Source organism: Hippocampus zosterae, chromosome 9 (assembly GCF_025434085.1).
Source record: "Hippocampus zosterae strain Florida chromosome 9, ASM2543408v3, whole genome shotgun sequence".
Taxonomy (NCBI): Eukaryota; Metazoa; Chordata; class Actinopteri; order Syngnathiformes; family Syngnathidae; genus Hippocampus; species Hippocampus zosterae.
In genome coordinates, this window is record NC_067459.1 from 15,690,609 (window position 1) to 15,703,496 (window position 12,888).

The following is a 12,888-nucleotide window of genomic DNA, read 5'->3' on the forward strand; positions in this document are numbered from 1 at the left end:
TAAAGTATTTGTGTATTAAAGCTTAAATGGAAATTATATGAAAATTCCTCAATTAGCATTGGGGAATTTTCCATGTTTGACAGATTTTATTTAATTCAGTCATTAAAAATGACAAAACCAACCCCTTAAAATTGCCTTTTAATGTTTTATTAAGTTTGAACATAATACAGTACAGACGGTACAACTGAAGTAGAATCCATTATGCAAGTTATTTAAAAATCATACAGGAATTACGTACTTCACAAAATCAAACATGGAGAATTTTTTTTGAAAATATATTAATCAGGAGCGCTTTGTCAGTCTTTCTTTGTGGCACTAAGAACATTTCAAGAGCATCTTGGGTTGGTCGGTCAGATTCTTGCTTAAGGGTTAAAAATGATCACACAAATTTCAAATCCCTTTTTACCGGTTCGGCTAATATGGCAACACCGTAGTTTCTGTTAAGGTGTTCAACAAAAGTAAAGCTATTCAGAGCAGCTGCTCAGTTGTGATTATTTCTTTACCTGAGATTTGTTTCCAGTCTAATTAATGTCTTCAACACAGTAGTATGGTAACTGAGATATTTGACTCCTCAAACGGTATAATTAGGAGTTATGTTGAATATACAAAGGTAAAACCAAAAAGCATTAAACTTGAGAAATTAAGACAATTTCTTATAAGACAAATTGAGTTCACTAAGCTCGTCTCAGTAATCGTCTTCGTCGTCGTCGTCATCGTCATCGTAGTAACGGTTCCTCTTGATGATGTCTTCTGCCGTCAGCTCCTCTGCGTCCCTCTCGTCTCTGTCCTCCTCCCAGAAGCCGACGTCCTGCGAGGCGTGGTTCAGTTTGGGCTGCGCGGGCGGCGAGGGGGACACCGAGATGTCAGGAGAGGTGGTCAAGGAGCCGTCGTCGGCCAATGGGCTTCCTTCCTGTGCGTGTTCACCACCTTGATGGTCACCCTCCACGACCACCTCCGGGCTACTTTGATTGACGACTTCACTAGCGATTTGCTTCTCTCTATCATCGCTCTTCCTCTGCAGATCCACTTTCTTGTCTGCCATTCTTTCTTGAGATGAGCTCTTTTCCTCCAGGGACGCTCTCCATTCTTGCAGGGCCTTGAGAGGCCGGCGAGGCTCCTTGGGAATGGCGGTGGGATTGGGGCTGGCCTGGGCAGCCAAGGTGAAGGCCCGACTGCGTTCCCTTAGAGAGGAGCTCCTCCTCAGACTCGTCAGTTCGGCACGCTCGGTACTGTGGGATGACGAAGCGGACGACAGCGAGTCGTCCTCTGGGGGCCACTTGGCCCTCCAGGCTCGACCCGAGGCGCCGCCCTCCGAGGCCGGGCTGCGCAAACCTGCGCCGGGGGTGCCTTCGCCGGCAGGGGGCGGCCAGGCGATCCTCAACCTGCGAGTCTCGGCCGGCTTCTCTGCGGAGCTGGCGGCCATCTGCATCCGAGTCTCCAGGTGTGCAGCGAGGTCGGTGACCTTGACTGGTGGGGATGCTTCTTCGGCAGTTGGGGTGGGCTGTTTGTCTGACATGCTCTCCACGGACTCGGCTCTCCCCCTCTGTGCCGCTACTTGTTCTCTGGGTTTCACTAGCTCCTCTTCGCCTTCATCTCCATCCTTGCGAGGCGCCCACAACTCCTTGTGAGGCCGGTGGCCGAAGCCCTCGTCGTAGTTGCCTTTAGCTTTAAACAGCTGACTGAAATGAGGCTTACAGTACACGTTGCCGTGCAGAGAAGCAAAGTTGCCCAGGCTGAAAATAGACATAAGGCGGCATCGTCAGGAAAAGTTGTTTTTAAACGACATTTTGGACGGGATAACAACCTTAGCTTTGTGCTGCAGTGGACGCAGCGGAAGCAGCTCTTGTGGTAGATGTGCTGAAGAGCCGCCAATCTCTCCAAGGGGTACACAGTCTTCTGGCAAGCAACGCACGTCTCCTTCACTGGAGGGCAGAACTTCTGAACGCACAGAAATGTATAGTTTGAGTCTTGTCTACTGAATGAGGGCTGCGCTGCTGGACTCACCCTGGATGGTTTTGGAGGCTCACTGCTACTATCCCCTGAAAAATACACACGCACACAAACTTAATTTAATTTCATTTTACGCACTAAACGCTTTCCAGTTACCGTACATTTCAGGAATAACCTAAAAGACAAGACAGTGAGACATTTACAGCTGTACTTAATTTGACATTTTGTCAACTTTTGAACGCGTGTTCAACTGTTCTTCGCTTTTGTCGTGCATTCAAGTTCACAGAAGGTCGAATTAAGTTCACCTGTTAAATTATACTGCATTTTAAATTCATTCAGAGATTTCACCCAGATGTACTGTAGCTCTAACTTTTTACGAGTAGTGTATAGCGACACTCATTATGAGTCTTCTATTAAAGACAAACTTTCAAGTCAAAGTTGATTATTTTTTTGTGCACTGAGCTGGTTTAATTTAAGCACCGTGTGCACTGAAGCTCAATGCGAGCACTCCTGCTGCCTCTTTGCGAAAAGAACAACTCAAAATAATTTATATGGGTACACATTGACACCTTTGTGGCGAAAGTCTGGTTTGTTTGACAAGATTTGAGCACTCTGTGTGCACTCAAGCTAAATATGATTTTTCTCCACCTGGCAGTTCTAATAACTACCAACTCGCCTAAGAGACATAACCCCAATCACTCATGACAACACATGCCAGAACTAGGCCACATGGGGAGGGGGGGGGGGGGGGGGTAACTGTTCCGCCTGAGTCTTCTCATGTGGATCCGGTCAGTGACTCACCATTACACTCGGGTCCTGCCGTCGCTTTCTCAATTGCAAGTAGAGATATTTTGGAGGGCAGCACCTCTGGGGTCACAGCCTGGAGAACAACAAAACGGCTGTTACGTCTGCAGTGTCGTCGTTATCACAGGGGGAACAAGTTGGGGCGGGGGGGGGGGGCTGATCAATTAATACAATCAATACGCAGGTAAATACACATACAGTCCCACCTCCACTGAACAAAGTTCACATTCAATTGAAATCTGCTATCTGATGAACCGCTTCATCCATTTGCTGCATTCCATTGCTGTCCAATGAGAATCATCAGTAGTTGTAAGTGGGGAAAAAAAATGTAACATAAAAAACATGCTTTTAGTTGGACAGATATAGCACAAAGCACTATGCAAAAAACAAAAAAAAAACATTCCAGTAAACTGGACCCAAAGGCCCACACATGCGTCCTGCAAGGAAAAAAAAAACAACACTAAGGCAGAGCTTTTTCCCCCCTTTTATTTACTTAATTCTTGTCCTGTAAAAACATACCTGAGATTCCACAAGACCGCTTCCCAATTTAAAACCTTGCCTATTGGCTCAATAGGACGCCACAAAATTGTCTGGAATGACGAGATAATACTCTCAATTTAGAAGCAATGCAAAGCCACTCAAATGTACCTCAACTAAACTGAAAGTTATTTTCTTGTTGGATGGTTCAATATAGTTGGAAACCAGCATTGGAACCCTTATAATTGTACTGGTCTGTGTGCAAAGGTTTGCCACAGGGTTTCATATAATTCTGCTACATGTCCCTGATGACTGGAGTATTCGAATGAGGACACTTTATAGTTCTATTGCCCCGTGACCTATGACAGGGGAGGAGGCCAATCTCTTACTCACAGATTTGGTATTGCTTTGTTTGGACACAGCAGCAGAGTATTTGGCCAGCTTCTCCCTTAGTGATGTCTTCTCCAGCACGCGGTCACACACTGATTGGAGCACAACACGCAAAGTTCATATTTTCCTTGTATCAATCTTAGCCGTGAGTTGAAATGAATGCGAATTCTCACCAGAGGTTTGCTCCATCTCTTCTGACGAAGCACTTAGGAGAGTCGACCTGGAGCCCTGGAAGAAAGTGGGAAAACGATGGTTGAACATTGGCCTCCTCCCTTAACCTTAACACTTAATTCAATCACTGCACTCGTGTATCGGCTTATCATTACTCCCAGGCCACTTCCACAAAGCGAGGCCGCTTTCCTGTCTTTCAGCAAGATCGTACTGTAAAAGGTTACGCTCCCATGCCCCGTCTAGACGCAGGTTATAAAGCTTCAGCCCGTGCGCGCCGCATGTCAAAGTGCCTAACGCAGCCTGAGTGATCGTTAAGACGATCCGACGAGAGCGTGATGAGAAAATGTAGTGATAACAGAAGTCTGAATGCTGAAACAGCCGTAGGTCAGGAATGTTCTGACATTCCTTGCTCGGCCAAGGAGAGCTTTTTGTTGTGTGTGCGTGTGAGAAAAGACATACTGAAAAGATCCTTTACAAGATCTAGATTCATTGAGGCATACATATTGTTATATGTTTGTTGTATTTAGTAAGGTTATCATTTTTTTTAATTAACCCAAATACAACATAGCCCAATTGTTTAGGATGAAACGGATTCTATAGCCACACAATAACGCAGATACAAAATGGGCGGGCGAGAAATGAAAGAATGGACGTTCGAGAGGCTGTTGTCAATAATACCCATTCATTGACTGCACTGTTGTTGAGCATTTCCGTGACCGACTCTGTTTACTTAACCCTTTCAGCCACGTCTACAAATTAAGTATTATTGTCAAGAATGTACTGTAAAGGTACAACTTGGCAGAGCCACATCATATCCGCTAAAGTGATTTTTTTGGGGGTGAAATCTTGAGGGCAACAGACACTTTCACGCTTTGCTTTTAGAAATATATAGGTATATAGGTATTATTGCAAAACAAATTGGTACATCTACACACGGTACTTACTGTATTGGGGCTGCTTGGCTAAGGTCTGGATCTCGCTTCATACCCAGAAAACGTTTTTTTTTTCCTAACACAATTAAGAGTTTTCAAATGTTTACTTTTCGTTGCTAATACTTCACGAATGTGAAAGAAACTCAAGTCAGTAGTTTAACTCTTAATGAAACTTAAGATTTCATATCCGAGGACTTCTATTTTTGCCGTTTTGTATGATTCAATAAAGTAACGTGCCGTCCTTTTCCAATATAGTAAGAGAAATGAGCAATCCAGATGGTGGGTCACCTTTAGTAGGCTATCGTCTGCCTTCTCAAACTTCATCTTTAGATTGTTGAGTGGCACTCTGGGCTTTTCATAGGAGGCACGAGGACTAGTCGGAACTTGTTCGTCAGGCTTTTCTGGCGCTTTGCTCTGTGTCAGCTCATCTTTCTCCATCCCACTCTGTTCTTCTGCTTGTAGAGCAGCAGGGGGCACGAGGACGGGATCGGTGGCAGGTGTGCTGGGTGGAGCTTCCTGTGGAGGCCGCCAGGCCACCGGACTCTTAGGAACAGAGGGCTGCTCGCTGACAGAAGCCGCTCTGGTCAGGGTAGGAAATGTGCTTTGATTGTTTATAGGCGCAGAGATGAATGGAGTCTTGTCCTGATGACTGCCGTTCCCCGCTTGCTCCCAGCGCTTCTTCAAAGCACTCAGATTGCTTGTGCGCTGGGAGGTGGACGCGCTGTCAAAGCCCTGAAAGACGACACAAAAATGGTTGAGCGAAAGCAACACTCTGGAGAGGAAATGCCAGAATTGCGTTGCCTGACTTTACTGGTTCATTTACAGAATAGCTGTTAAGATAAGAGTCCAAGAAATACTGAAGATGTCTTTGCCGAGTCTGCGCGAGGCACAACGAATGGGCCAAGACATATCTAACAGGGCTGAGCATGCATTCTGCATTCCATCGTGAGCAACAACTTCATCTTTTACTAACACACACAGTGGAAGGCTCTGTTTGCCGTTCATGCCAATAATAAAGCGTGCGGCGTGGTGGACAAGACACATCAGATCGATGAGAGGCAAGCTGGAAGCTGCTGTGTGACCTTCAAAAAAAACTTCCTCAATTGTGAAAGAGGAATGACACGCTGAAGAAAAGAGGATCTGAACATTGCCGTGCGTCAATCGTGCTCACAAAAATCACCGTTGACGTTTGTAGGGTATGCTTGGCCAGCCTTGAATTATCGCAACACTGTAAAATTGTTAAACTAAAAAGTAGCACCTAAAAATGACACGAGAGTCTTCTCACCATCTATCCACAATGTACCAGCATGCCGACAACTCTCATTTGGATGCAGAAAACAAAAGGAACAGTCAAATCACTGACATTCTCCAGCGAGGACAAAATGAAAGACAGTGAATGAAAAGAGACACGAGAGCAGAAATAAAGCAATAAAGTCAACCTGTGGCAAAACTAGGCAACACGATGTGGGAGAGCGTCCTCTGCTCGGTCTTGTTCCGATGAGTACGTGGTGGAAGTTTGCCAGATGTTAGCCACCAGACTAAATACTCTCCCATGACTTAGTCCAACCCCTCTGACAGCAGGAAAGAGTCAGAAAGCCCAGCAAACTCAAGCAGGAAATGATAGATACGAGCAAAGTTAACTCTTTGTTTACTGTGCACTCATTGGCTAAGAAAGCTCTTTATTCCAACCCCCGCGCTCAAAGGGCCAGACAACTGCATTCAAACCTGATCGGGAAATGGATATCCTGGTCTGAAACGGCCCATTCTTTTGGATGTCAATAAAATCGACGTTTAATTGATGAGCAGTCTGCGCACACAGAAACTTTAATGGTCTTGAAACTTGTTGTGGTTTGTGAGTACATTTGAAACTTTTTATATTGTTGCATTTTGATGAGTATTCCAATATGGCACCAACAACAACAACAAAAAAGTCAAAATAATGCAATTTTAATACAATTTAATACAGAATGGAAATGAGGACTAGGTCTCATATTTTGATTATGTAAAGTAATTCCACCAGAGTCAAAAATTAGACAAAACAAACAACCAAAATCAATGTTGAATACGCATCTTTAGAGAGGCTGAATAGCCAACACAGCTCCATGATTACATATATTATGCAAGTCAATTATCAAAGATATATATTTTTAAAAGATGCCTATGCTATGAAATGAAACCCTTTGTTTCATCAATGAGTGACAACCCGAATTCCGATGAAGGAAAATCGTCCGATCGCCTTCTCTCATGTCATTGATGTTTTTATTTATTTGATTTATTTGAATTAACTCTAAGGAGTGTGTTAATGTGCCATTAGATCCGCAACCAATACTTGCCAACAAGCCTCGTAGCTCTTTTAATGTTGACGTGGGCTTCTTGGCAGCGTCCCTTATCACATTTCTCCTCGACTTAACACCAACTTTAAAGTTGGGCCCAGGTGTCGGTACCGTCCCGGATGAGCCGCATTTTCTCCATCTGTTAAAGCTCTTCATTGTTGACTATTACTTAGTTACTCTGGCACAACCGACTTGTACCCTCTACAGGTTTTCGACCCTTTCATGCCTTTTCCCCTTTGTGACCCGAGCTTTGGCTTTATGATGCTCCCCAACAAACATCAGGAATGTTTTGAAGAGATCAGCTAAACTTTTGTTTGGTCAGAATTTTGATCCGTGTCATTCGTTGTCATGACAGCCAACCCCCCCTAAATATAAACGGTTCCATTTTCGCAGTGGGACGTCAAACTTGTCACATATCGTGTTCTCTCAAATTATCTTGACACCAACATCTGGTTCGACTGGCATCCACCTTTCAGTTTTCTTCCTGCCCAAACAAACCAGTGACTTACAAAACCTACCAAGCCGACAACCGTTAGTTTTTGTTTTTTTTTTAAATTGATGGATAGCTAAGTAAGTATTAGAATGAATGTAGTGTTTCAAATGGACAGTGGGATGACCCCAAATGTTTCGCTGATTTATGCACAGGTCAGAACGGAGCGAATCGATTCTCCACACTTTCAAGCTCAGAGTTGTGGAATATCAAAGTGACTCTTGTAACATCACAACCTTTTGTGTATGCATGTTGTTTCACGTTGCTATCCTACGTCAAGTCTTCCCAGGCGAGTCTCTATTTGAGCTTTCGTAACTCTGCTTTCACATTTTAAAATTTACAACTTACAGTGATGAGGGTGAAATCATTATACTAACCCACCCTTAGTGTACTTGATGGGGTTTTTTTTTTCAACCAACAAAGGAATTTATTTTCCCGAATTGCCCTTTGCATGACAACAACATGGCATTTGAACAGGTTTCACGGCGAGACTTCACCCTTTTATTTCCACTTGGCAAAATCCTTGAAAAGCAATGACTTGCATTGTGAGGACTTGTGCAAAAACACACACAGACAAGCTCAAATGACAGATGGTGTTTTTTACGCTGGTGATTGAAATTAGCCTCAACTACTCCAGAGCACCTCTAATAGTTAACACCGTTGCATCCCTGAGACTTTTGTTTGTCTTACTCAAAAAGTTAAGACTTGGGTCAACAACAAATGAAACCTATTTAAAGTCATAACAACTGATCACAACAGATGACACATTCTAATAACACAGAGTTGTTTTTTTTTTTACCCCAGGAGGGCACCACATAGCACACGGCCACATTACCTTGATTTTTTTCATGATAGTGGCTGGCCAGTTATCCATGTATATAATTTAATAAGAGTAATCATTAGTCCAGCTATGTGTGGTTTGTCTTTCATTCAGACAAAGCTGACAATATACAGCCGCAACACCAGAGACCATTGCGAGCAGATTAGACTGAGGGCGGATTATGGGTTTCATAGCCTGCCCACTGCTACAAGTACCCAATGAGAGGTCAGCCAGGACAACACAATTTGCCAAAACTTGTGCTGCTGACGTCATAACGTCTAGCTGGCATCTTTGCACTTCAGGAGGGCTACTACTTGTCGTTCAGGTCAAAGTCCAGACATCGATTTATATCCCTAAATGGAGATACAGTACAGTGGAACTGTGGAAGCATAAAATTGTACATTTGGAATTAAACGTAGGTTTTCGGGTGAATAGGAAAATTTACGGTTCAAAAGTCAAAGAACAAACAGTCAGCCAGCCCTCGGGCGGTTTGTGGTTTTTGGGCGAGATTGAAACTCACGAGCACCATAATGGTGACCTCTACCTTCGAAGCACAAATCTACGAGCAACATGAGAACATGATTCACAAGTCTGCCCCGGCTGCTCAGCAAAATACTGATTTAAAAAAATATATAAACAGAAATCGACACAGCAAAGTGAATTGTGCGGTCGTTTAGTATATGCATCTCAACTTGTCCAGGATGCTTATAAAAGAACAACAATGGAATGTGGAAACATGCAGGTATATGATACATGTAAAAAAAAAAAGAATAAATTGCAGGTTGGACTATGGAGGTTACAGTGCATCTGAACCATCTAAATATGTACTCACTCCTTTTCTCTTATGTGCATCCTCTGCAGCTTTCTGGTATCTGAAAAAGGTGGAAAAACAACACAAAGATTAGGGCTTCAAAACAATTTAGCATGCGGAAGGACAAATCAACAACGGCAGTTTTACGTAGTGTACTTTTCGTCGACTCACTTGGAGAAGCGCTCGGCGATGGCGTTGCTTCTTCCTCGTCCGCTGACCAGTGACAACTCCTTTGCAGTGACACGCAGTGACTGCGACACCCACGACTTTCGACTGAATGGAGCGCTATCCATCTTTGCAGCTACCTAAATTCCTACACGCAAACACATCCCGAAAGTCAGCACACCCCACAATCACTCCCCCTTCGCCAAAGTTTGGTGCCAAACAAATTAAAATAAACATACAAAGCTTGATACTCGATATGCATTCCTGCTATTGACACGTTCTAACTTGCACTCCTGTGCCTGCTTGATTGCAAGATGAAAAACTGCAAACGGCTAGGCTGTTATTTTCAGAGGGCCAGCGTACGCTCTGCTCTGAGAATATAACTCGCATAACCACAAGGCTCAAAACACACAGTTGCTATTTAACTTTATTCTGACCAAGCCATATCACAACAACGGCAGACCGATGATAACCCTCCATTACCTTTCCTGCGTTTAGTGGAGTGGAACTTCCAAAACTCTGGGAATGAATCCCACTTCTGGTGTTCACAGCGTACTCTACATGATTTAGAAGCAATGCGGGGAAAGGCAGAAGAGCAATGCTAAGACATAAACACTCTAAAAAAATGAAGAAATGTGTTGTTTTGTTATAACAGAGGGGCAATAGAAATACAATATGAACAGAATTGACATTTGCGGTCAAACTGGAGAGACTGCATTTGACCTATGAGGTTCTAGTTAAGTCAAATGTATTTACAGATTAAAGATCTTGCGTTTGTAGTATTTAATTAAATATGGGTTGAACATGATTTGCGTATCATTGATTCAGTTTTTATGTGTTGCACAACATCCCAACTTCACTTTAATTGGGTTTGTGTACAGCCCTTGATCACAGAAAAGTCTCAATCAATGATTTGCATATCATTGATTCAGTTTTTATGTGTTTCACAGCATCCCAACTTCACTGGAATTGGGTTTGTGTACAGCCCTTGATCACAGAAAAGTCTCAAAAGGCTTCACATGCCCACAATTGACAAATATTAACAACGTCCCCTGATTTTAACCCCTACCTACCGCCCTTTGAATTGCACAGGGTGAGATGCATTTTACCACAGGAGTTAAATTCAAAGTAAACAAAGCAAAGCGGGTGCAAGTGTTTGATTGCATTTACAAGTGTACTACCGTATCCAGCACCAAGCACTGATTGTCTCAATGTCGAGGTCGTCCGCTCTGGCCCTCTTACATAATCACTACGATGACAACATCTCGTGTGGACTTTGGACAAATTATTGAACACACATTTATATTTTCACTTGCTGTTCTGGCATTGTGAGTTAAGATTCTTTACTTTCATAGTGTTATTTTCCACCACTCTCGATGCGTTTCTGCTGAGATTAAGTGTCTGATTACATGGGGGGGTTGTGTGACAATATGAAGAAGTCATCATGGTGTCAGTAATGGCGTGACATATCAACCAGTACAAAGCCAGAGCTGCTGAATGAACGCTGACGTCAGCAAATGGTTACATTATGAACTCCTTCCAAAAAAAGAACATGCTTTCAGAATTCTTTCCTTTGTTGTCCCTGTTAAATCAATTGAAATAATAGATTACTAAAGAGGGTGCGGTGCCTCGGAGTGTGACACATTACTTTGTTGGGTTTTTTATATCCTGTCTACCCTAAAATGTTGACGTTCGTTGCTTTAACACTTGTGTGCAGTCATTACTACCACAGATTATGACAAATGGAAGGGAGTGCTCGGCTTGGTGATGGTGCATAATTTAGCATTCAGCTCTTTTAGGGTGATAAAATATTAAGAGTGGCGTTCAGCTCCAACAGTTTTACATAAACAATCGTCAATATTCCTCATCATTTTATACTTTTTGTGTTAAGATGTACACCGAACATAATTATTCAAGTTATCCTGAAGTAACCACAGTACAGTACACTAAAATACTTACGCAGTGCACCGACTCAGAGGCAAAAAGGGGCGTAACACTCCTTAATGCGTAACTGAACACACAGAAAGCTGAAGATTTAAATCATTATTAAGTTGTCAGAACGTCTGATTCGTAGAACATTTGAGTAAAACTGGAGAAGCCTGCTCCTGCTGCCCCCAAATGTATGACAAATGATATACTGCTAGTATATCATTAGTTTAAGTCCAAGTGTACGACATCGGGGCTAAATATGTAAGTAATGATTTTAAAAAGTTCGATATTCGGCTAAAAATACGTGAGTTAATTATATCGTTAATCGACAATTGAGTTTACCACAGGGCATCGGATTTAGTAAATCATCCCTAAATGAAGATTGAGAGCATATTATGACAACGAAACTACGTATGACATATGACTACTAAAGGACGAATTAAAATGAAATATATCCACTCAGTATGTTTTACGGCGTCGTTTTAGAAGCTGTCTTACCTGTACGTACTTCCGCGGAGTTTTGCCGAAACTTCGCGACACCTGACACTTGCTACAGCCTGATACATGGTTGCCAGATCCATGTCATGGTCCACTAGGCTAAGGATACCATGGAAACTTAGAACGGGTGATTCCCACAATTTGTCCCTCGATTGCAGTTGAAAAATGTAATGAAAATAATTGAAACGATTCATATAATCACCGAACACAATTCAAATCGTTCATAATTTAATATGATATCACTCTTAATCAGACTGCTGCCCTTAAACAGTGGAAACTGGCAACATTCACGGCGAGGAAAATTTCAGGTGGAGTGAAATGAAAGGTGTCACAGGAGTGGAGGAGGTGTGTCATGTGACTTTTATGCACCAATGATCTTTGGTGTTACATTACATCTACCTGGTCCTGTTGTGTTTAATGTTCCAAGTCAAATAGCGGACTTCACAAGTTACACTTTAAGGGTATAAGAATCCAAGATTACATTAAATTACACGGACATATCTTTCCAAATAAAGAAATAGAAGGAGATGAAACAAACTATGGAGTCGTTCGGATTGTGACGCATACTCAGCCAACGGTGTTAAGCATTAATACAACTTCATTAGTCAACCATTTATGAACATTTATTTTGATATTATCCCATATCGAAATCTGACCAAAAAGAAAAACAATAATTTAACTATGCACTAACTTTTGATTCGGGCTGAATCTGAAAGGTGATCACAATATACAATATTTTTTAGTCATTTGGGGAAAGGATTAGCTGCTGTTTCTTACACTACTTTATTTTTTCAATTCACTAATAACCATGTATTAAACACAATCAAAGGTGGCTCAACTTATTTTAAGATTGATTTGATGAATCTATCTACCGGTATGCATACAAATTGATGTGTACATATACTGTATGTTCTCAACTCTACATTATGATTTGGTAAAATGACTAATTAGCATGTTGTGGCCCCAATGTCAAAATTCATCGCTACAATTGAGTATGTCGTGACCACAATTTTGTGGTTTCTTTCAAGTTCAAGCTCAAGTCAACTTTATTGTCAAATGTGCTCTATGTACATCATACATCACAGATTAAATTTCTTTCCTCTCAACCACAGGCGAGA

The 12,888-nt window shown here is 42.3% G+C and overlaps 1 protein-coding gene across 4 annotated transcripts; it reads right to left on the reverse strand.

Moving 5' to 3' along the window:
• Positions 1 to 228: 228 nt before the first annotated feature.
• LOC127607658 (LIM domain and actin-binding protein 1-like) lies at positions 229 to 11,918 on the reverse strand. Of its 4 annotated transcripts, none has more exons than XM_052076160.1 (10): positions 11,771 to 11,918; positions 9,350 to 9,491; positions 9,200 to 9,239; positions 5,013 to 5,456; positions 3,795 to 3,849; positions 3,625 to 3,713; positions 2,752 to 2,830; positions 2,005 to 2,039; positions 1,805 to 1,935; positions 229 to 1,733 (listed from the first exon to the last, which is right to left on the reverse strand). In XM_052076160.1, the coding sequence occupies exons 2-10, from the start codon at positions 9,469 to 9,471 to the stop codon at positions 686 to 688; spliced, it is 2,043 nt and encodes a 680-aa protein (XP_051932120.1). In that variant the 5' UTR covers positions 9,472 to 9,491; positions 11,771 to 11,918; the 3' UTR covers positions 229 to 685. The 4 variants fall into 4 exon arrangements, with proteins under 4 accessions (XP_051932120.1, XP_051932119.1, XP_051932121.1 ...); XM_052076159.1 differs by having other exon boundaries at positions 1,805 to 1,938; positions 11,771 to 11,917; XM_052076161.1 differs by lacking the exons at positions 9,200 to 9,239; positions 9,350 to 9,491; positions 11,771 to 11,918 and adding an exon at positions 7,058 to 7,228 and having other exon boundaries at positions 1,805 to 1,938.
• Positions 11,919 to 12,888: the final 970 nt, after the last annotated feature.

Bases quoted from the DNA above. Each gene is read 5' to 3' on its own strand.
- LOC127607658 (XM_052076159.1), bottom strand. From the start codon at position 9,471: ATGGATAGCGCTCCATTCAGTCGAAAGTCGTGGGTGTCGCAGTCACTG. The intron at 9,240-9,349 runs GTGAGTCGACGA...CACCTTTTTCAG, and splicing joins ATCGCCGAGCGCTTCTCCAA to ATACCAGAAAGCTGCAGAGG. The intron at 3,714-3,794 runs GTGAGAATTCGC...TGCTCCAATCAG, and splicing joins AGAGATGGAGCAAACCTCTG to TGTGTGACCGCGTGCTGGAG.